The sequence below is a fragment of the Etheostoma spectabile genome, chromosome 12 (assembly GCF_008692095.1).
Source record: "Etheostoma spectabile isolate EspeVRDwgs_2016 chromosome 12, UIUC_Espe_1.0, whole genome shotgun sequence".
NCBI classification, from domain to species: Eukaryota; Metazoa; Chordata; class Actinopteri; order Perciformes; family Percidae; genus Etheostoma; species Etheostoma spectabile.
Genome location: NC_045744.1, coordinates 20,679,939 through 20,705,471, shown reverse-complemented (window position 1 = coordinate 20,705,471; position 25,533 = coordinate 20,679,939). Strand labels below are relative to the sequence as shown.

General features: G+C 41.8%; 1 protein-coding gene across 5 annotated transcripts in view; it reads right to left on the bottom strand.

Moving 5' to 3' along the window:
* Positions 1-25,533, bottom strand: part of LOC116698781 (microtubule-associated protein 4) — a 90,457-nt gene that overhangs the window by 14,627 nt on the left and 50,297 nt on the right. For all 5 annotated transcript variants that reach the window (XM_032530930.1, XM_032530932.1, XM_032530934.1 and 2 more), the window contains 3 exons: positions 5,274-5,611; positions 2,485-2,590; positions 325-384 (listed from right to left, as the gene is read on the bottom strand). In XM_032530930.1, coding sequence (XP_032386821.1) covers positions 325-384; positions 2,485-2,590; positions 5,274-5,611 — 504 coding nt within the window. The remainder of the gene's footprint in view (positions 1-324; positions 385-2,484; positions 2,591-5,273; positions 5,612-25,533) is intronic.

The following is a 25,533-nucleotide window of genomic DNA, read 5'->3' as shown; positions in this document are numbered from 1 at the left end:
ACACAGACCATATCGTCTGCATCGCCCCGAGTTTTTCTTATGTCCTGTATAGTAATAATTGCACAAAGTAATGCTGCCTTTCTCTCTTTTCATAACATCACGGCCGGTCAATTGATCCATACGCATGAGCACAACAGTCACAGGTTCAGTCTGCCCAGCCTTAAAGGTGCCTGAAACAGCTTTTACAGTGTGATCATGTATATATTTCTCTCCATAACCTTTACTTTATTCTAGTGACATTTACAATTCCATGAGAACAATATTGAAACAAGTATTACTCAACTTTTTTTCCTTGACTGACCATCTTTTTTCTTAGTTTATTACCTGTAGCCTTGGGTTTCTTGGCCTCGCCTGTCTTGTTCTCAGTCTTGTCATTCTTGCTCGCTGTAGTTAGAAAACAGAGCGACGTAGCCTTAGACACACTAGAGTCACACATGACACTTTAGCCTTTGACCATATGGAGGCAAAATTGTATTTTGTAGTCTGAAACACAGTGCGTGCATATTTTGTTGCCATATGTGTGGACTGTAAACTAAGTTGTAGGGCTCTATTCTGACAAATCTGGGTTTTAACAATTGGTTTAACAGAACATTTACTGTGTGGTTCATTGCATGTTGGATGTGCTAACACGTGGCTCAACTATTCACCAAACACTGAGATGTTTTATTTGATTTTTCAAATAAACGCTGTAGACAACAGGAGAGATTTGAAGAGCTGACATTTATTGTCTATTTTTCTACTGTCAAATCCACATCAAAAAGAAAAGAAGCAGGTGACTGGCTGCCAGTAGCTGACAATCCAAAGTCTTGCCATAGTCGAGTTTCTGTACAGAGAAATCCTGAAGTCGGCTGCCCACAACAACAGACCACATTAAAAAAATCTTTATCTGTTTAAGTGTACACCTTGTTTGCAATTTTTTCACCGCCTTACTTTTTTAACAGCACCGTTTAAGTTTATACGAGTGAACTGAAGCTGTTGTATTGCTCTTTTAAAAAGCAGCATACTCTTGACAAAATCTGTAATTTTCCCTCGCAGAACTTCGGGAGTTACTGGTCTACTGCTGCCTCGATCAGTTAGTTTGTTAGTTAGTTTTGTTAGTTCCAAACCCTTTCAAAACACCAAAGTCACAAAATAACACAAACTAATAAACCGATTGAGGCAGCAGTAGACCATCACCTCCCATGTTATGGAGGTAAAATTACTGTTTTTGTCAAAGGAGTCTGCTGGTTTTGAAGTGAGCATTGAACGGCTCGAGTTCCCTAAGCAAAAACTTAAACAGTGCAGTTTGAAGGCAAGGTAAAGCTGTGAAAATATTCTAAATATAGCGTACAAAAGAACAGATTAAAACTGATATTGTTGGGCTGGGGCTTTTTAGTTGGCTAAAAGGATTGTGGAAAACTGATTATGGATAACTACCTCATACAACCCCACTGCAAAAAAATTCTAACTGTCCCTTTAAAGCTACAGTGCGTAGTTTCTGTCTCCTCAACGAGGAATTCTAAGTAATGACAACAAAACTGTTGGTGTGCCCACATGATACAGTTTTCCTACACCCTCCTCCACACAGTTGCTAGTAGCCAAGGAAGACATCAAGGATTAAAAAAGCATGATGGACTCTTCAGAAGAGGTAATTATTGTCACTCAAGCTTCTGCACGGGAGAGTCACCGGACGACACAATCTATTGAACACAGCCATACTGAGAAATACAGAGAGGGTTGTGTGGAGCTGATGGTCTTAATTAGCTTTGTAGCAACTCATTTGGCAATGGCTTGAATGTAACAGACATTCATAGATATCAAAATGTTACGCACTAAAGCTTTAAGGACTTCCGGTGACTTGAAGATTGTCTTGCATGCAGTCTGAGGTGTGACAGCACGTCTATCATGTTGATAAAGTTGTGCTGTAATGCTGCCATCATGTGGCAGAAGCATTATGAAATCTGACTAAACTGCTGCCATCGGGGCAACAGCCACAAAAGTAATGGAGTTCACTCATGCAACTAAAATAAAATATCCACCTTGCAGTACATAACACCCATACCTGCAAACTGGGTGAATGAATCATATTCTCTGAGGGTGCTGAGCCGAAGTGCACAAAAAGGCAGACTAACATAGCTCTGACTGAGTCATAGCTTCCTCTCTTGGAGAGGTGAGATAAAAAAAAATACCAGGCTGGGGTCTTCAAAAGCCAGCTTTTGAATCCAATAATGTGTAACATATGGTTGCAAATCAGTTAGCCCGCTGCCTGGAGTGGTAACAGTTTACATTGTGAGTCATTTTCCAGCTACTGTGGAGAGTTCAGGTCCTGTTGTAGAGGTCATGTTGCACTTTCAACAATGTGAACTAGCTGAAGGCGAGTTACTGAGAGATATTGTCTGAAAACATCATTCATATCACACAATCAGTTACAGAGGGCAGACAGACACTGTAGATATAATAGAAATGATGTTGCTGTACTTGTTAGAGTGTGTGTACTGCACGTACCAGCAGGGTTACCTGCAGCAGTCGCAGAGGAGCCATTCTTACTGGCTGTCGCACGGGGTGTGGGCGTGGCCTTTGGCACAGGTGGGCGTTTCTCATTTTCTGGAGTCTGGAAACAGAAGACAGATGAGCTTTGGGAGGAGTGTGTGTGTGTGTGTTTTTAACATTTTGTGAGAATAAGAGAGTTTATCTGTATGTCTCTATGTACTTTTGCTGCTGTGTGCATGAAAATGATGTCATCATGTTTCTTGATGTTATGAGGAACAATCGTGCATTTGATATACGCTGAGATAATATCACAAGTAAGAAGAAGAGAAGAAGAAGAAGAAGAAGAAGAAGAAGAAGAAGAAGAAGAAGAAGAATACCGACTTATGACTAACAGGAGGGAAGGAGTGAGGAATTAAGATACAGTCTTTGCAGTAAAGTCATCTCTGACAGTGGCATGGTCACAAATGTCAAAAGTCATACCGGATCATGCCGGTATAAGAGCTTGTAAAGACACAGTACTATAGGTAAGAGATTTATGTAAAAATATGAACATTTTACAGGTCTAAAGTCCAAATTAGTAGGAACAAAAGGCCTCTCTCAGCATGCCACGTTCCAACTCATGTCCTCAGGAGTTAACACTTGTCAAGTTCAACAGCAGGAGACATTATGCTCAATCTGCAATTGTAACTAAAGCGTTCTTTGAGACATAACTGGCTCAGCCAGGCTAGGGTAGTTACACTTCAAGAGAACTGTAAAAGATGAGCCAGGCCTGCTTAGACTAGATCACTGGAAATCTACGCATAATTCAGCCGGTTAGGCACTGGAGTTGCTCTTTTCACCGACTGCCAAACTTCAGGGCATGATAGGAAATGCCTGGCTCTCTCCTGATCTAGGAATTTACTGGATTATGTTGGATTAACAACATTGCACTTTGTAGAAATCTTAAATTTTTGGTTTAATTGGATTTTGCACTCTGAAGTTGTGTTGTGTTTACAGAATAAATGTTGTGTTGTTGTTGTGGTTGACTGTGACTTTTGTCAGACAGAGAGGGAGAATACATTCATCTTATATTACCGAGAGTTCTCACAGCTGCATACATACATACAGTACAATAGTTTTAGTCTAGACAACATGAATATGTTACTGATTATATCCTTAGTAATTCTTAGTTCTTCTTATTCTTAAATATTAGGCAACTTTTCGGAAGTGGGATGTGAGGATTCTTAAAATCCCTTCTGAACAGATGTTATGTTCTGATGATCAGAAAATCTGACGGATCACTAGTTAAAAATAGTCTTTTATTTCTGCCTTATGTAATTTCACTCATTGTTTCATTGTTTTGAATTTCTTTAGTGTAAGAGGAACATGCCCAGCAGTTGATTCATCTACTGCGGTAAACTGATATTATTGCTGCCTTACATGAGAAATTATCATCAGAAATAATTGAGTAATATGGTTGTTATTATGATCACAGACCTATACAGCATTTTAATAGGCTACTTTGTCATACAGAAGAACATCATTAGGACAATAATTATTACTGAGTACTAGCTGAAAAGATTGGTCTGATAACATTTTATTAAATCTGGAGGGATTTTACAGTATGTAACTATTTATTTGACTTCCTGTACAAGGCTGTTTGTCCATCTTGACTGCACCTTACTTAATAAAACAAACATATTTATTCCAAAACCCTATTTGGTGACAGAGAGACAACAGTTTGTCTTTTATCAGCTTATTGCATCATTGCATCTGGTTGATTTGGAACCAGAAATGCATGCTGGCACACTTCAGGACATCCAGACCGAGCTAAATGCGACTTAGAGTTGTGATGATGTTTCACAGGTCAACAAGAACACAAGTACAGACACAAACGCAAACTGAGCATGCCAATCTTCACTAAAATGGAACATATTACATTTATCCAATTTTCACAAAAGAACTATATCCAGCCATGTGTATTATACTCACCTTGGCAGCCTTGGCGGAGCCAGCTGCATTTGGCGACCGCTTGGCAGCGGTGGGTGTGGTCGCCTTGGGTACAGGGCTTTTTTAATTGGCTGAGGCTGTGGTGGGGGAAGGGCGTTTGGCCTCGCCATTGGTGGAGAGGGTGGATGGGCGGGATTTAGCGGAGTTTGGTTTAGTTGAACCCACGTCAGGCTGGTGATAATGGAATTAAAAGAAGCCACGATACAGTAAAAAAAAAAAAAGAGAGGAGAGAGGTAAAGACCGAAAGAGGAGGACAGATAGAGAGAGAGGAGAGAAAGAAAAAGCAGATATGAAATCACTGAATGCAATGAGCGTGATATGGCAGCACAGCAAGCGACCAATCACAAAGTAAAATATGCAATTCAGAGCAGCCTAATCGAGAAAATGATCTGCAGATGATTCCATAAAGAAAATAATGGTTAGTTGCAGCCTTAAATAAAAGTGGATGATGCAACACAGCTAATAAGCTATATTAGCTTCCTCCAGTTTGGCTCTCTGGCTTTCCATTTGTTGAAGATGGTTTGCTGTTGGTCAACCTAACTTACGTGGAAGATGTCTGTGTAATTTCTGTTATCAGCCTGAGCACCCGTGTGTGTGTGTGTGTGTGTGTGTGTGTGTGTGTGTGTTGTGTGTGTGTCTTGCTCAAGGACACTTGAACAGGCTGTCGGACACACCGGTTGTGGCAGAGTTCAAAGCTGTGACCTTTGGGTGCCGGGCTGTTTCTGTAACCACTGGACACTCTTTCACTTTAAAAGTGTAAATCTGTTTGCAGGAAATGTGTGTGGACAGCAGTATTCTCTGTGTGTGTGACCTACCTTGCTCTTGCTGTCAGGGCTGGGCAGGGTCTTGCTGCTGTTGCCTGTTGGAGACTTGGCTGTCCCTTTCCCTCCCTTCTCACCCAGCTTCTTCTCCTCTTCCTTCTTCTCGTCTTTGTTGGTCTTCTCAGGCTTGTCCACCTTCTCTGCCTTCTCGTTGGCCTTGTTGTTTTTCTCCGCGTTCATCTTTTCCATCTTCTCCTCTTCTTTGAGGATCTTCTCAGACTTCTGGTTCTTGTCTGGACCAGCGTCCTTCTTCAGCTGATCGTCTTTCTCTTTCTTATCAAAGGTGTCAAACTTGTCCGTCTTCTCCTGCATTTCCTTGTTGTCAGATTTCACTGTGACAGAAAGAATGCCATGGTCAGCATGTGCAAAAAATGATAACTTGATTCTAATAAATGTTTTTCAATGTCACCATACATCAACACTTTTGACTGTATACATTAACACAAGTCTACAGCACGTGCTTTACTGTGTACAAGTTGAACTGGTGATCCATTCTATAAATGAAATGGCTTTTTTTAATACAGTTTTTGTAAATGCAAAATCATTTTTATGCCAGGACAAAAAAGCTATTCTAAGTCCGGCTACACACTGACTGTGTCGCGTGAGAGTGGCGTTTCTGCTGCGTGTCAGCTGTGTGGCGGCTGTGGCGGCTGTGGCGGCGCTGCTACTGCTGCTGCTGCTGCTGCTAGGTGACGTACAGGGAGGGCTATTTCGGGACAGATTCAAACTGTGAAAAATGGGTAAGTGAGCTGTATATTTATTTCAATAACATTAACAACTTTCTGTAGCTGTAGAGAGCCTATATACCTGATGTAGGACCATCACACAAATCTTTTTTTAAGTTGTTTTTTTTATTTTCTTTTTATTACATTTATATCTGCATTAATGTCAAAACCTAGAGACTATCAAACATCAACATGTCATTTATTAATATGTATTTGTGTAAAAAGGACATATAAACATCTTTTCCTATTCTATTTTGCTTGGAAATGCTTCCAACACGCTCGCGTATTGTGTGAAAAATAAGCGTTGGTTCTATTCCTAGCATGCACGCGTTTTCGGCACGGCTTGAGCTGAGGGCGAGACGTGCGTGTCACGCAGGCAGTGTGTAAGCTCTAACCTGTTAACATGGGAGCCAAAATAAAAACGGACACGCCATGCAGCTGACACGCTCGCGTGACATATCCAGTGTGGAGCCGGCCTAACAGGTCAGTTAGCAGAGGTCCGCTATAAAAACAGGAGTTTCTACAAACATTATAGTTAGTTGTCGGCACAAACACCACTGTCACGGTTTCAGGAATTTTAGGTTTGGACTTAATGATAAAAATAAACTTGCAGTTCAAATAAAGCAGGCTAAGCAGGCTGTGTGCCAGGATTGTGAAAACACCATCCAGGGACATCTATCCTCAGAGGAAGCACTATGGGTTGCAGCATCAATGTTGCTAACAGCTGATTCATGAGATGAGCACAGTATGAGAAAGAAAAATCAACACGGCATCATGACCTTGCTTAAATATACACGCCAACTTAGACAACGAGTATGCGTCTTGACAACACACCAATAATGGCATACGAATTGTCGTGCCATACATACACCATTTCATGAGATCAGTCTGGAAAAATAGAGAATAAAGTTAAAGAATGACAGGAAAAAAAGGGAGCAGAGGGAGGTTGATGGGTTTAGGGACAGACCGTTGGCAGGTCTGAGGGATGGGGGACAGAAAGAGACAGAGGCTATTTGTTGCCACCAAGACATCTCTTACATAACAGTGACACTGGACAGGCTCATGCTGTGCCCTAATGTCCCCTCATTTCCCTCTGTGCTGACGTTTGCTGTGTGATAACTGCCCTATCTCCTCTGAATCGATGACAATTTGTTGCTGTTCTAGCCAGTAACATTGAGCAGAGCCCTCTGAAACAATGGCTGCCATTAAATAAGATATATTTGTTATGTTACTTTGAACTGTGGTTGCAAACTAGTTCAGCTTTGAGCCCTAATCAGAAAGACTATGATTATGAGCGTGGAGAGTGTGTGGTAATGCGGGCAACAGAAAAAGTGTAGAGAGCATTTGTAGTTTGGTTAGCCTCCTGCAATCCTCTTTCACTACTTGTCTAACACTATTGTTTTGTGGTGCTTTAGATTGAAGTCACTTCTTTCCTCAAAATATCACACTATGTCATGTTAATGAAAACTCATCACTTGCTCCAGCAAAGCCTCTCATTGACACCTACTTGTTTCATGAATTTTTATTTAATTTTTTTAAATAATTCCTTGATTCCAAGATTCCTTGCAGTGTTTTGGTCTTATCTGATTTGTTGTCTGACAGAGAAAACATACATCACTACTATGCATGTCTTTTCCAGGAAGGGCGTAAAAAGAGCTCTTTAGTGATGAATGCTTATTGCAACTGTAGCTCTTAGTCTTTTCTAAGAAGACTAAGGCGCTCTGTCCTTGATCTAGTCTGGGCGGTGTGTTCAAATTCTCCTTTGTTCTTCCTGCCAAAGACAACAAAAATCCAGGTCTTAAAATAGTACCACTGCTTTTTGAATTGCTGTCCTTTAACACGGTTGGACTCATGGTTGACAGTTAAAAAAAAGATATGGAAACACAAGTCAAACCTTTCAACCACTGCTGATGAAGGTTCACACCCATCTACGAACTCGGCCTTCATTTTGATCTTAACTACACACATTTAATGTTTCATTACTGTATCTTGCACAAAAACGCTATCACAGTGACAAAATCTGTTGACAGATGGACAGAAATATAAACAAAGTACTCAAACGCTAGCTACAGGAGGATTCTCCAGGACCCCATTTTGCCATGATCACACACACACACAGACCACACACACACACACACACACACACACAGACACACACACACACACACACACCAAAAAACAGACTCGCAAGGTGAAAACAATACCAGAGGTGCTGCCGTAGCTGATATCGCGGCAGATAAAAATCTATACAGTAGGAGCTTTAATGTTATATGTAGCTTTAACAAAAACTGGTAGCTTTATTGCTCATGCTACAGTAATTTAAATCACTGCATCATTCCAACCTTCAACACCAGCAATATGACTCATCCAACATGAAACTGCTGGCTTTAGATGCAGAGGATCCATCTAAAACCTTGCTCCAATACACAGCTGCTGGCAACTAGCTGTGTGTGTGTGTGTGTGTGTGTGTGTGTGTGTGTGTGTTTGGGATGGAGAGAGAGTTGACTGCCATGTAAATCAGAGCATGACTAACATACACAGACATGGAGCTGGCGCAAGCATATTTTACTGCAGGCGCCTTCCCACCACATACACACGCACGCACACGCGCACGCGCACGCACACGCATTCTCCCTTTCTGTCTCACAAACATGATCCCAGTTTGTGAATTGACCGCTTCAGTTCCTGCTCGCTAGCATGACAGCTATCAAGCTTCCATACTGACAGACAGGACAATCAATAGACAGTCTGATGGACCCAGGAATAATCCACAGGACTTTGCACAGACAAACAGTACACACAAACTGATTTTATGCTACAGTGTATGAGAGACACAGTATGTTAAGTTCATTTTGGTAAAGCCCTCTTTATGTAATAATGATGAATGTTGTTATTTTATATCAGATTGCTACTCATTATCCACTCACTACTAACACACACTGTGTTCTGCTGTTGTGTGGAAAACTACTCATGCTGTGTGCAGCATGAAATCAGATTGCAGTTCCAATTAATATAGACTGACTTCTTCAATAAAACAACACGTTTGTTTGACAGATAATACCTGCTGCTCTCTGGTTATTATTCTGACAATGGAGCTTATTAGTTAAGAAATTATTACTTAAAAAGTCAGCTGTAACATTTTGAAAGGAAAGTGAAACTTCACAGGGAGCCATTGTGGGTTGGCTAGTTTGGGGATAATTTTTTGAAATATTTGACTACATTTTTCAAAAATGTCTTATACAGTGGCACACCATGATTTGTGTCCAAAGGAACCAGTATAAGGATTGAAACTGTGACCCTGCCTGCCCACATGGACCAGGTGCACCTGTCCGCCTCCCCTCTCCTGCAACCACCCATTCATCGAGCTGGAAGTATATAAGTTCCGTTTTTTTTTGTGTTGTAGTAATTTTTCCCTCTGGATTTGCTTTCCCCTCCCCTCTGTACAGCAAAAGCACATTGAGACAAGATTACAGGAAGGACTGAGGTCGGTTTCAAAAAGCAGGTTTAGTGAAAACTCTGAGTTTTTTAACCCTGAGATGAGGGTAACTCTGGGTTTTCTGTTTCAGATAGGGAGGTTAATCAAACCTGAGAGAGAGGTAACTTCAGCCTGTTTCAGACAGAGAGGTAACTTAACCTCAGTAACTAAGTCTGTGAACCTAACCTCTTTGGGAGCAGGATTTCTTCTCTCAGTCTCCCCCCTCTGACACAGCACGCTTTCATTTCCTCATTCATTCATTCAGCTTGTATCATTTTAGCGCAGTTTGTTATCTGCATGAATAAAAAAAAAACAGGGTTGGTTTATTAACTTTTTTTTTTTTTCTCAAAACATGGATCCTTCTGTGGAGGATCCCGTTGATGAAGAAGCTGTATTACTTCGCGGGGAGTTAAACATACACCGGGAGATGATATATGATATTGAGGCCCCAACTATTGATGCATTTTCATTTCCAGATCACTACCTATTTTACCGGTATCATTTTTTTCCCCTGTCTATCAGTTGTGTAGCTACATAACCTTATCCGTCCTCATATCACTTATGTCACCCATCGTGGACATGCTCTTACATCCAAGTAGATTCTTTGTGTCACATTATGTTTTCTTGCAAACTGCAGTTTTCTTTACAACATTGGTGATGCAGAGTATTATTAGTAAAGCCACTGTAGCGCCGTCAGAGGAGTGTGCTGTTTTTTAAACGTTTGTGAAGAGTTCCCTGTACACACACCAGTAAAAGCCAATAAAAAGAAATAAATGAATGTAAATCATAATTCTGTTAATAATTCTGTTAATAGTACAGTTTTCCCCAGTAATAATATAGGTTATCTGTGATTAAATATGAAATGAATACACTATATTGGAGCTTACACATTGACTCGAGCAGACATTTTCTCCCATTCCAATTCTCGCTATTTTCAGCAGCTGCTGTGTTTTTTTAACGAAATATATGTTCTTGCTGTGTGTGCGCATGAGTGTTTCTGCCGACCAGTTTGTTTGTGGTTGGTACTATGGTGAATCGTAGTATCAGGGCTCCCTTCATGCTGCCTTTTTATTGTGGTGGTGGTACACACACCCTGAGTCAACCTACTCCGAGTCGATTGAACCAACTCAAATCAGCTATTCTGGAACCAAAAACTCAAAAGTTTCCCATGTCAGGTTAAATCAACTCAGAGTTCAGGGTTAGATTCCAAGTGTGTTAATCTTCCTGAAACGGACCCCAGGGATCAGTAGTTCCAACACAGACAGTGTTTAATGAGGACTACAGGTCCCAGCGCATCTGTTTGATGAATTGGTTTTGTATTATCACTGTTAAGTTCCCTGTTAGCTCAAGCTTCAAACCCCCCCCCCCCACAGCTGTGTTCTCCTTTGTGCATGTTTGTGTGTTGCAGCTGTGATCTATCTGTGATCTATTTTTATCTGTTTGTGCTAAATTAGCATGCTGTGTATAGTCAGTATGTCTGTGGGGGCGTGTGAATTTAAAATCTGTAAGATCCACGTCAATGGAAGCTATTCACCTACACACATGTACCCAAACACACACGCACAACGCTAGAAATAGCTGCTCTTGATTTGAATGAGTACAGTCAGAGTCAATGTCTAATCAATGCCCCAGCTTTTCTCTGTCGACAGCAGTCTGAAAAACAGAACACACGGCTGGATGGACAGACAATTACAAAGGCAGTATATGCTGTATATAAATGCAGATATCGTAATGGGGGCAATAGGGAATGACTACATTTATAGATGGCTCTTCTCTCATTAACTTTGTTATACAGAGCCATAACAAAAGACGCCAATAATCCAAACCAGCGTTCATTTTAGGTTTTAAGCCCTAGGTTTTAAGTCTTCCCATAATCCTCTGCCAGCTCCCTTCACACACTTTTTGCTCTTTCTTTTTCTGTTACATTGCTATCAACTTCAATTTGTGAAAATCTCATTTGCATTTGTCCAAGAATTCATCAATAGGATATGAGAATGTGATAATATTTTTGTGACATTCATAAAATTAAATGAAATATAATGTGAAATCCAGCAAAGCAAAACCCCTTTTCTCATATTGATTTACCTCATTAAAACCCCTATTACAGGAGGAGATAACGATTAAAATAGGTTTCACCGTTGAGATAATGGCAATGAAGAAGGCGGCAGTAGCTCAGTCTGTAGGATTGGGTTTCCGTCCCAGTGCGGACCAAGTACAGAGTGTGGTTGTTATCTGGAAAGGCCAGTTCACCTCATGGATACTGCCGAGGTGCCTTTGAGCACCTTTTTTTGGTAGAAGACACCTACAGAAGCCAATAATTATAACAGGCCCATCTACACCCAGTATGACCTGCTATCACCTTTACTGATTTACTGAATTAACTGAATTTTAATCATAAAAGGGCTTTAGCCACCAGACTGTTCTTCTAACTCAGCTCATCGACTTGACTAACTAATATCTAAAATTAGCATAGCAGGTCAACCATATAATCTACTACTAGAATATGGCTGCAAAACTACACAGTGGGTAGAAAACATTAACTTAATAAAACTATAAATAGATTTTGGCTGCAAGGCTCGGTTTTGAATGATTCCCTGTAAGTGAGATTTAACGTTTGTAAAACTGAGAGCAGGGAGAATTGATGCAACTCTGCCAAAAAGAAACCCAAAGAAACAGAATGAGTATCCACAGGTGGATAATGGAGGTGGGCAGCAGTGGAACTGGCCTAATCAAGAATGAAAAGGATGCACGTAATTAATATTCAGTGTCACTTATCACACCCAGACACAGCATGTTGAATGCATAGTGCATGTGTTTTCTACCAAAGTGGCAACCAGCAGTGTGGCAGCCTCCTATTGATATTCTTAAATACACCATGTTTCACACACAGTTAAATTTGCAAAAGAATGCACAACCAACAAACTATTCTTAGCTGAATGCAACTGAGCTGTAATGCCATGGATGTGCTCAGGTGAATAATGATGACTTTTACATTACACAACCCCGTATGAAGATGAAGGCAGTGCGACATTAAAACTAGAAGAGTCCATATGGTCCAATCTGTTGGCGCTGTGAAATTTCTGTATTATTGCTCTGTATGAATTAAGAAAATGCCAGGCACTGCAGGTACTTCAATGTCTTTGGTTTGATCAGGTTGTAAGAAAGTGGCTAGAATTTAAAGCTTGATTAACAGTTGCGAGTAAAGGGGTTACGGTGTAGCACCGGAGCCTACACACATAGCTTGGCTATCCTGTGGCATGTACACCTCCATAAGAAAGACCCACCAGGGCTACTTTGGCTACAGAGATACCAGTTTTGATAGTGAAGATGTCAAGCTAGCTTAAGTGAAAGTCTATATCTTGCTCTTTTCAGTGACACACATCAAGCATCTGGCAGCCATTTTGGCTGCGAACCCTCTGCTTGTCATGATCCATGCTCTGCATTACAGGAAATGGAAGAATGTAAAAAGGGTTACTGCCATTCATGATTACAAGGCAGTCTCCTAATCAGTACTAGCGGGTCAGGGGAAATCTTGAGGGAGCTGTTTTGTTTAGTGTTGCTCTAACCAGTCACTAAGAGACATATCCATGCTAGAAGCTTCGACATCGATTGCTATGAGCAGCTTAATGTCTTTTCACAAAAATAAATGTCAATGTTATTATTGCTGCAAATTGAATTTACAAACCAGATCTACTTTGAGTCACTGGACAAATCAGAGATCTGCACAGTTATCCAGAGGTCTGGACCCAGGTTAGGGTGACCTGGTATATATGGTAATCTACTCTGTGTGTTTTCTCATTTCCATCCCAACAGACACAGACGCACACATGGAGAAACGCTTACCCGTTGTGTTCAGTTTACTATCTTGGTTGTTGTCAATGGACATTCCTGCAGGGAGTGGAACAGGAAGTAAAACATTGGTTTCACAGCTCCCATGATGCCTCTTAGGAGGTGGGGATGATGGCAATACCGTTGGTGTCATTAACGGGGATGACATCCTTGTCGCCATTGCAGCTGCAGCGTCTGTGCTGCCCGTAACTGTGAGCGAGCGTCGGACAGCCACGTGTGGGTGGGGCGCCCTGGGTGGGCAAGATGTTCCCATTAGGGCAAAATTCGGTACCCCTCCCATACCGGTAGGGTACGTTCCGGTCATTACCATTGGAACAGACAAATGTGAACAGTCGGACATTGCCCGCCTTACAGCAGTTCGCTGTGGCATTTCACTGCTTTGGCTAGTTTTTGTCTCTCTGCTTAAGGTAGCACAACTTAAATCCTGTGCCACCCAACCTGTTATGCCACTACTAGGTGACCCCGTCCTCCCGTTTTCAGTATGGCTTAAGTTTTCTCTTTCCACCTTACTCTCATCTACACTACCCACCTCAACACCAATGTTGGCTGAGGGTGGAGGTAGGCCTGCTCTAGGCCCTGCGCTGGCACTATCTTTACTTCCTTTTAGGTCAGCAGCAGAAGGAGCAGTACCAACTGGTTGTATATCTACACTTTGCTTTCCTAAAGATAGCTTGAGCGTTTGATTAGTTAGAACTGCAACTGAATTTTCTTTGAAACTTCCGAGTATGTCTTCGGATGTAGAGGACGTAACAGATTTCTTCTCATCCTCTTTACTTGCAGGACTTGATCTTGTACTTCCAGTGAAGCAAGGGTTCAATGTGTTTCTCTCCCCTTGCCCTGAGGCCTGTTTTGGGGGAGAAAGCAAGCCCTGGCCATGGGCAGACACTTGAGATCCCTGGATGTAGAATCCATCTTTGCTGCCTGTATAGTTTTGTTGCAGAATATTTTGTCCAAAATTGGAGTTTGGTGTGGATTTACGGTCTAGCGAAGAATTCTGAAAGGATCTCCCAGGTAGATAGAAGGGGAAGGTAATGAAGAAGAAGGAGAAGAGTGAGAAGACAGGGGGCTGCTGGGGCTTTGTCCTGCACTCCCCATTGACCCTCCTGCAACTCCGATCCTATATCCATCCTCCCTTGGCCTCCCCCCTCTGGACCCCTCATCCTCTATCTTCAGCGCTGGCATCTTCAAGCTCTGCGTTCCTGGCCCTTCGGCCAACGTCCCAGACATCGTCCCCTCGGATCTGCCTCGCCCTAATTTCGCCTTGTCTTCCGTCAAAGTTATTTTGGACCCCCCCTGTGTAGCAGCATCAATCTGCCCCCCCAGTGCCATCTGGCCTTGACAGTGCCAGTCACTGCGGTGGTCAGAGGCCGGGCTGGAGGGTGATAGTGGAGACGAGGCCAGGACCACAGGGATGTTGGCACCAGAGAGGGTGGAGGGAGCTTTGTGTTGCTGCTGCTGCTGTTGATGCCCACTGGAAGGTTGTCCGTATCCGCTGCTACCAGTAATGATGCCAGGCTGCTGCCAGGGTGAGCCAGACAGGAAGGACATTCTCACGCTCTGTTGTCAGGTCTTGTTGTCTTGCTCTTTTTCTGGCTTTTCTTGTCAGTCTCTTATTTTCTTTCCTATTTTCTTCTCCTTCGTCTTTTTTTGTAATTTTTGTTCTATTTCTTTCTTTTTTTAGTCTTCAGTTTTTCCTCCTGTCTCCTTCTCGTTTCTGTCTTCAGTAACTGTCCTTTCACTCTTGTCCAGGAGGAAGAAATGTCCTCAGGATCCAAAGTGGTATGAGCTTGGAAAGTAGAGGTAGCAATGCATCCTTTCTGGTGATGCCTCAGAGTAGTGTGTGTGTAACTGTGCTGATGTGTGTGAAGTGCACGTGTGTACGTGTGTTTACAGGCAAAAAAGAGTGCGCGTGAAAGTGTGTGTGTGTGTCTGTTCGTCTCGGCTTCTCTCTGAGCACTGCACGGATCAGCTGTGGGGCTAAATTGCACCTTGCGCTCTCGCGCTCTCTCTCTCTCTCTCTCTCTCTCTGACATCACACAGTCACGTGACAGCCCGGAATATTCCCTCATTCGCTGGAGCAAAATTTCAGCATCGAGCCCCTAGCGACAAACGTGCACAGGCATATACACATGAAGACACATGATCACACACAAACACATGCAGGTACACGGAACACACACACACACACACACACACACACACACACACACACACACACACACACACACACACACCACACACACACACACACACTCTATTGTGGAAAACATGCACACAAACAGATAGATGACAGTCAGTTTCTCAGCTGCAATATGACAACCACTTTTACATGTTGATACAGAGTGAGAGACACAAGGAGAGATTTGTGAAACATCACTGGAGACTGTAATCACCCGGACTAGATTCTGAAGGCCTTTGTTTCCTTCTTATATCAGCCCATGACTAGCCACAGAAGAAGTAAAAGAAAAAATTTACATTTTATCACATTGACGTGATGAGTTGATACTGTGTGCGCATGGAACAACTGTGTGCCCTAAACCTTGTGCCCTTGTCTTGATTCAATTCTGCCCTGACGGAAATGCTTTTATTTCACATTTTCTCTTTGCAAAGTTCCTATTTACTGCCCTTAGCTATCTTTATTGGTTTGGTGGATTACATTGATTGAATATGATTAAATAAAAGTATATTTATTGAACAATTTTTCATTTGAGTGTAAATTCTGGGCTGTGCTAAAGGCTCGACTGACCTAATCGTAACATTTCGCATTGTTAAAAAATGCTTTAAGTTTGGCATTCTAGCTAACAGACAACATCAGTTAAAAAAGAAAAAAAACAGGCTCATTGTGCATCTTTTATATTGGCATTGCACAGTTTTGATCTGGGGTGTTGATAATCAACTTGAATTGATTTCCGCTGACTGTATAGCCTGGATATATTTACTATATTTAGTTTTAGCTCATAGGTTTTGTTCTGTGGACTAACATCTCCTCTGATTGAACAGCGGAAGCAGCTGCACACTATTACGACGTCTGATTGGCTTATCCTGGTATTCTTACTCTAACCCTAACCAATCTCACTCCTCATGCCTAAACCTAACCAATCCAACCAACAAAGGCAAGGAGTACTAACCAACCAGAGGCAGAGTACGACAGGTCATGCCTTCGCCATCCAAGGAAACTCAAATTTGCGTGTAAAACAGACTTCTGAAAATCAGGACCAAGCATAAAAACATAATCTAAAGTGGTAACGTTATAGTTAGAAGGAATTATATTGCATTTCATGTGAATGTTACTGTCACACTGAATACTAATGTAAGGAGCAATTAATGTATGCTATGTGTATATGTTTTTTAAAAGATTGTAAACATAACCTGGTCTGGACCTGTTGTTTCATTCCATAGAAGTATAGCCTTGAATATGAGCACAGAATTGAATAAGCACTGCTGTCACCCACTCTAACTGTTATGTGCTTTTAAAAACTTGTTTTATGTCACTGCTGCTATTTGTAAACCAACTGCGATTCACTAGGTTTGATTACTCTGCATGGGTGTTTAATGGTCAAGACATACGGCAATTCCTATGGTGCCCTACGGTAATGATGGCCCTATAACACACTACTAATTAAATTAGGATGAAGTCCTCATTCTTTTTTTCATTCATTTACTCAACCCCTTATCTATACCCGAGAGATCATTAAGGGGTGACCTTCATTTACAATGACACAGAAAGAAAAAACAACAACAACACAGAGAAACAGAGAACACACTGTCGTCAATCTATTCAATTCTATATGTAGAACATGATAGTGTTGGTGAGCTGAGTGAAAGATGTCTACTTCCTCCATCCTAAAAAGAACTGGAGACTTTCTCCCCATTTCAAGTATGGTGCAAAACCCCACTCCACTCCTCTGGAGATTTACATTACAGCTTTGCCAGGAGGATTAATACAGTTCTGACAGCAAAGGGTTTAGTCCATCCAGCCTCTCCTATCTCCACAGTTTTGCCGAGCCCTGATTTTCTGGACTTCACTGAGAAATTGAGTGTAGGAGCTAACTACCACTATTACATTACATTTTTGTAAGTTTAAGCGAAATATATATACAGTACATATTACATGGTTCGGTTGAATTCTAAGGTAGAATGCGGCCTGTTATTTTCTTGAAAACGGACCGTTGCTAAGTATAACACACCGTTGCCATAGACGCAGTTCTGTTCACTCTAGATAACGGCTATCAATCAATCCGCTGAAAGAAGTCTGGATAATTTATCAGCTGTGGCAAAAAGTGGGGAAGCCTGGAGCAACTTCTGTCCTCCAAGTCAAGCATGACAGCAGATCTGGTGAGCGTCTATTGCTACATCTTTATATACCATCTATGATCGCTACACAGTAACAGCCGTAGGGACAACAATGCTAATTAGTTAGCTTAGCTACATTGCAACATGTGAAACGTTAACTCACAGGTGTGTCAACACGCAGTCGCTGTGCAAAAAGGAAACGAGATGAATGAGAACATAAATGTCAACATAAATATTCCCAAAGAAGCCATTACTGTGTCTCACTTCACCTTGAACAGAAATGTTCAGTTTAATAGGAATTAGAGCAGCCGATAGCTCGCTAGCTAGCTCACATTGCTTCAGCTGATGTCAATTCCTGCAGGGATTAAAACAGCAGCTGGGTAATTTGTCCACCACGGCAGCACCCCATAAAATACACAGCTACTACCACAGCCCGTAAGGTGGTGTTGGGTCATAGATGAAGGGCTGCAATAAACAGCTACAGAGTTTAGGTTGCTATGGATGCAGGATTCCAACTGTAGAGACGGAACAGACTGTTTTTTTAGCAGAAGCAATTTCATCGTATTGTTTAACTCAATAAACTCCCATTTAAATCAATATGTTCTGTCAAATTGTTGAGATATTTGGTAGTTAGCCATCTAATAAGCGGGATAATGTAAAACGAGGCGGTTGTGACAGCGAATTCAACCCCATCAAGCTAATTCAAGACAAGTCCTGATCTCCCTGTCGCGGTTGTATTCACTATAACAACCGCCTCGCTCTACAATTATCCCTTATATATTTTTTTAAAGATTATTTTATGGGCATTTTAGGCCTTTATTCATATAGGGCAGCTGTAGACATGAAAGGGGAGAGAGAGGGGGAATGACACGCAGCAAAGGGTTGCACCTGCGGCCACTACATCTATATATATGGGCGCCTGCTCTACCAGGTGAGCCATCCAGGCGACCAAGGCTTAAGCAATTTAAGATGACATTTACAGTTACATTCTAGTCATTTAACTGACGCCATTTTCCAGAGTGACGTACTGATGTTCTGTGTATGTCTTCAACTCCATGCTCACATAAATTGGCTTCAAGGAGTGCAACCATCTGGAAGTCCGTATTCTCTCTTCTATCAGAACTGACAATTATTCTCTCGGCTTAAAGCATTCAGCAACCTTTCCCAGCGACCAAGGTCATGTTGAAAAGGGGATACTGCTCTTATCCCCATGCAGAACGTGGAGGTTTACACCTGGTAAAATAGAGTACCTAAACCCTATCTTAAATCATCAATCAGTCTCTATCTCCAACATATATTTGAAATCCAACACAATTGTTATGATCTGTATTTTTAAATCAATGTTTGGAGAGAAAAAAAACTATGAAAAACTGACTGGAGTGGAATGTATGTGTTTAAACTTAAAGCCAAACAGTTGAAGTATAGACTTCTAGACAAAACAACTGCATTTTGTATTTCTCAACTGATCAGACTTAAAACTAGCTGATCATTTTTACTCTGTGTCTAAACGCATTACCAATACAATAAAATACTTGTTCCTGTATTAAGTCTGTCATGTCAATCATTGCATAACAGGTTCAAATCTTGTGGTTTGAAGTTAGTTTATGCCTTAAAGAAATCTATAAATAAGACTTGAACCGAGAGATCCTTAAATCAGTGGAGAAAAAAAGAGGGAGCCCAGATCGAGCGAGCATGTAAAGTGATGTGAAGTGTGCATAAATGCTATTATTTGTGAGATGGGTAAACTGCGTTTACATGTGTTCAGCCTTCACTAAACAGCCCTGCACGTAACCGTGTTTAGCATGGCTGTATTCTGTTTTTTGAGTACTACGCCATCAAAAGCATTGCCAGGTGTGGCCAGGTAAGCTCAGTTGGTAGCGCGGGTGCACATATGTAGAGGCTTATTCCTCAACGCAGGTCCAGGGTTCGAGTCTGACCTTTGATGGTTTCCTGCATGTCTTCCCCCCTCTCTCTCCCCTTTCATACGTCAGCTGTCCTTGCCTTTAAAGGCTGAAATGCCCCAAAAAATTATCAATAAAAAATAAAAGACTATTGTCATCTTGAACCAGGATTAGGATCTTTGAACCCTGATAATGTTAAACGTGACATTGCAACAGAGTGTTCAGTGCTCACACAAGACAAAAGGAGCCAAACAGAGGTAGAAGGAAAGCTAGTAGCCTACATGTGTGGACAGTGGTAAATATCTCCAGAGTAACTTGGGCACATTTGGGAATCTAATGTCGGTGAGCCAGTTTAAGGTCTCGACCTGCCTTTGAAACACTATTTTAAACAAATGCCTGATGGGAAAAAAAAACTGACAACTATGTGAAGCTTTTTCACTGCACATGAGTCATGACAGCTGACTGTCTGTCACCAACCCCACTTGTCCCCCCAACACACCCAAGGCCTGTGCCAAGATAACAAGAGCAGCTTCTCAAGCATGACTGAAAATGAATGAGTTTCATTACATAACCCTCCATAAACAATTTGTCTACTGTAACCACCGAGGGAGTGACAGCCAGACAGAGGAAGACATTAGAGGGTTGTTCAGTTTCAACAGGCTTGGCAAGGGCGGGCATTATGCAAGAAATGCAGAATGTAAAGTTTGGGTCAGGCTAAGCATTGTGCTAATATTTAAACGGGATTCTCATGATAAAGCAGAGACATTTGTAGATTGGACAGCTGAGGCGCTGGCATTTCTGAGACAAGACAAGAGCAAGCCTGAAACTGGGAAGACACAGGGGACTGACCCCTCTGTATCCAATTCTCTCCTTCACTTACTGTAACCACTTCATGTGGTAATGATCAAACGAGAAATAATTCAGCTATATTATGTATATTAGGTTCTTTGGGTTGAGCTGTCATGTCTTTAATCCTGTGCCAGTGACCTTTAGCTCATACTCCTGCTGATGTCCCTGCATCCATAGATTTTATTTCTTTTCCCAGTTCACCGCTGTGGAAATGTTTGCTCCACTAGCACACGTTTCACTTCATTTTCCTCATGATGTTCCAGAAATAAGCCTACATTGGTTTAATTGAGGTTTTGCGATTTGCTGGTTGAATCCCTCTAACACATGTACTTAATCCTGTTGAGAATGTAGTGTTGCTGTTTAGGCTTGACTGAGGCCTTGTTCAGCCAGCCAGGCCAAATTCCTTTTAGTGCATATACAGATTGTATCCAGATTGATTAAAGAAAGACAGCAAAAAAGAACACATAAAAGATCCCAAGACCAAAACCAACAATGAATGTACCTACTAACAACTACTATGTACCAACGCCTATTATGTCTTATTCCTCAGTGCCATTGAGCATTGTTGTCTGTACATCAATGAGCCACACTGTTGCACTTATTGTTAAATACTAGTTTATTTTGAATGAATCTCATATTCACGCCCTACTGCATCAAATACTCACTATGCACCAAATGTGGATTAATCCGCGGATAAAAATAGTAACAAAAGCATTTCCTGCTGTTTATGGTAACTTTAAACATGTTGGTACAAATTATATCTAGAAATTGTAATGATTATAAATGTGAGGTTGTTTAAAATGGCTCCCCAAGTGAAAGTGTAAACATATCTACAACTAAAACCTTGGCAACCTGGCCACTAACAAACTGGACCACAGAGACACTATGTGGGATACAAATAGAGGAAGACAAATACGTTTCAAAGGCAGGAGGACAAAATAACAAGTCCTGTATTTATTAAAAGCAGTCGACAGGTCAAATTAAATCGGATACTCTTGTGGCTTTATGCGCAGGCAAAAATCCCAGAGGTCCCTGATAGTTACTCCTGTTGAAGGTCAAAGATTGTTGAACATCAGCTGGAGATGGAGGAAACAGAGAGAGAGAGGATGCTACAGCTGGTTGTCCATTGCGCTGAGCAGAGAGAGAGAGAGAGAGAGAGAGAGAGGGGGGGGGGGGTGGGAGGAAGAGAAGGAGGGTGGAGGATCTTGTCAGAGCGTTTCTATTTTTACTCCTCGACCTCACTGACTGTCACACCCAGTCCACCCCTTCTCTATCCCTCCATCCCTCACTTGCAGAGTCTCTTTGTTTCCATGGTAACTGCCTCCCATGTCTCCCTGACAACGAACCCCCCCAACCCACTCCCCAATCTCCAATGCAGCGAATATTACGATGCCGCAGCAACACAGGGAGTCTGGGCAGGAGAAGGGAAGACATGACGTGTATGACAAACCATTAAAGGGCAAAATGATGGAGGATGGAAAGAGGGGAAAACAAGAGGAATGGAGGGGGGAAATGATAGGGAAAATAGAGAGGGGAGGAAGCAGGGAGATAGAGGAGGGTGGAAGACAGAGAGTGGGAGGCAGATGAATCTGGGAATAGATAAAGATGAGACATGATGAAGGGCAACAGATTAGCATTGATGAAGGAAGGGAGGAAAGAGGAAAGGGGGGGGGGGGAAACAAGGTGGAAGTAGGGAAGTGGGGGAAAAGGAATACAGAGAGGAAAAGAGTCAACCAGGCAGAGGAGTGGGAGTAGAGATACAGATAGAGACTGGGGTAAAAGGAGTGAGAAAAGTAGGACAAGTATGTAAGTCTGCTGTGTCTGTCTGTTTTGTCTGGTTGTCTGTCTGTTTCTGTCTGTCTGTTTCTGTCTGTCTGTCTGTCTGTCTTTCTGTGTCTGTCTGTCTGTCTGTCTGTCTGTCTGTCTGTCTGTCTGTCTGTCTGGTTGTCTGTCTGTCTGTCTGGTTGTCTGGTTGTCTGTCTGTCTGTCTGTCTGGTTGTCTGTCTAGTTGTCTGTCTGTCTGTCTGTCTGTCTGTCTGGTTGTCTGTCTGTCTGTCTCTGTGGTCTAAAGTTGACTGAAAAGGGCCAAATACAGTATCAAACAAAAAGCTAAAAAGTGTGCTGACCTAATGTTCAAATCAATAAAACATAAATTATACGATCTACATAAATACTTCAAATGAAAAAACAGAAGATTGGCAGCTCCTTCTGCCCTTTACATTTGGCAGGAAAGCAGGAGGAAGGAAGAAGAACTTTCAGGCATTCTGGCAACAGCAGAAGGGATGTGGCGAAAGGCCCAAATTTCCTATAAATATACTGTAAAGAAGACAGACCGACCTGAAAGGAATAGAGCAAAAGATGGGATAAAGGAAATAGAAGATTAAAATCAAGGCAGATGCAGATGTCATTAAGCCGTCCTTAATGAGATCCTGCAGTTTTCAGGGCTCGTGTTGGGCTCACCCATGAGGAAAACTCCACGATTCAAAGAGATGGTGAAAGAGGATTTCATTAACCCTCCACACACCTGCATCATGCAGGGAGAAGCTACCGCATAAATCCGTCACATGTGGGAAAATGAAATGAGCCCTCATCATGATGATAATATCTTAGGAGAGAATAATGCAATGAGACACTGAACTGAACCATTTCCATTATTTTGCTAAGGCTGTGATGATGACTACTCCTATTATTATTTAGGCAGGTCAGAAAGGTGCCAGAAAAATCCCAGCTGTCATGCACCTTAAAAGGAACAAATCGCCTAAAAAAAGGAATATTCTGTCATGTTTTAGTCAACCTGTGGCCGTTAACTTGATGCTACGTTCACCAACAAATAACGTTTCAGCACTTCTATTTCTACAGTTGGCTGTGAAAAAAAAAAAACGTGCAAAGAGCACAAGTGACAATTTCCCATGATTTTTTTCAAGGCAGAATCAAGAACCTGTTGCTGTTCAGCAGCTGTCACTCACATCTCCGATTTCCAAACCACTCACAGCATATGAACACACCCTATAAAATATGTATTCATATGGTTGCTGCCCTTTTAAAAGCATTGCAACACAATGATAAGGTACAGAAGCTTAGACAAAAATAAAACAAGATACATGGATGACCTAGTGAAAGCTAATTTAAAAAGTCCCCAAGATTATTTTCAACATGAATGGAAACCAATGCCTCCTCAGTAGGAAAAACACATTCACGAGTCTAGTACAGTCCAAACGATACTGATATTGACATTTGAGTTTTTACATCACAAATAAGGCTGCAACTAACGATTATTTCCATGATTGATTAATCTGTTGATTATTTTTTTGATTAATTGTTTGGTCAATAAAATATAAATATATCAATTTATATAAATATAAAAATGTGGATCAGTATTTCCCAAACGCCCAAGATGACGTCCTCAAATGTCTCGTTTTGTCCACAACTTCCACAAAAGATTTCAGTTTACTGTCACAGAGAAGAGAAGAAACAAGAAACCCACTAATCAATTATCAAATAGTTGCCGATTAATTTAAAAGTTGACAACTAATCTAGCCAGTCTATCTAACGCTCCTCCGTTACTTTTCGTTGCCACCAGAAGCCACTTCCCCCCTGGGGATCAATAAAGGAAGCCTGGCTCCGCCCTCCTACGTACTTCCGCTCAATTATTATTTTCCTTCAGTACGTCGTCTGGGTTCTGGCCAATCTTTACCTGTCCAATCAGCGAACAGAGGGAGTGGCTGAGAGCGATGGCGTTGAGATCGTGCGCTAGAGTTGTGGTTCCATAACTCCTGTGGCGGAGACAGATGCAAGCAAGCCATTCGGTCCGTTGTGCCGAATATCTAGAAGGTAAAGCCTAAGCAAGAAGAATCTTTGCTGAGTTTTGTTGGTGGCCGTGATGTTGTGGCCCTCCTCCCCACAGGGTTCGGGAAAAGTTTGATTTTCCAGCTCGCATCCGTTATTGGTGAAGGAGTTAGCTAAGGCGAACGCTAGCGATGCAAAGCTGACATCACGACCAAACATTAGTGATAGGTTATGGCAGATCTAGAGTGGCTCGGGGCAGATCCAATAGTTTCAAACTTGAACAGAGAACCCGCCTTCAAGGAAGTTGAAGAGTAGCCAGCATCTCTGTACAAATGAAATGTACGACAGTCTGGTAGGACCAGGCTACATCAAAGGTGTAGCTTAATCTAATTTCTTGTCTCTGATAAGCTCCGGCTGCACTAGTGTGTGGTCAGAGTTGCAGTTCTCCCAGCAGACACCTGATGGAGCCAACGAGCAAGGCTGAGACTCAACAGCCTCCAAATGCTTTACCCAACACACACTGCAACATGATTATCCATCTGCAATGTTTGACAGCAAACCACAACACAAGTTTGTCCCCAGCGATTATCTCAATTCATAGTATTCACTTTGATTCTCACTGGCTCGCTCTCAACCACAAAAGCAGGTCATTGCTTCTTGTGTGTGTGAGATTACTCATATCCAAAGTACATGGACACAGAGACGAAAGCCCATTTTCCAGGCCACACAAGCCTGCATGGTAGAAAGAGAGTGATCGTGTCCTTGCCTTATGTAAAGGTGAAATAGTCCCAGACATCAATATTGTACATGAGAGAAGAGATGTTAAGGCGAAACGCAGGTTTATAAATAGAGACACTTATAAATAGAGACACACTTAGACAGAAGAAAGAAATAGACGCAGAGAGAAGAACAGAGTGAGTGGATGTCTACCAAACCTTAAAACCAAGGAAGCAGTCAGCTGTCAATAACTCTATTAGAGTCCATCCACTGATTCCCAGGCTCACTGGGCAACACAAGCACTGCACCTGCACTGTTTAAGCCACATCTTGCAGATGACCTCACATGTATGCTTTAAAGTGACAACATTTTTATAATTATAAGACAAACATTGAGAAAAACAGAGTCTGTTATGCCAAACTATTGCATCATAGATTATAGTGCACAGCGTTGGGATTTCACTTACAGCCAACACGCCATCTCTAATAACTCCATTTCATGCTGGTTCTGCTTACAAACTGAAAGACCTTAATCAACAATTCTCAATAACAAATTGTTGCGTTATTTGGGAGGTGCAGTGAAGCAACGCTACAGCAACGAGCAGCAGGTTTATTAGCATTAAAAAGAACCACAAGCCAAAGTGAGTAACACTTTTCGGG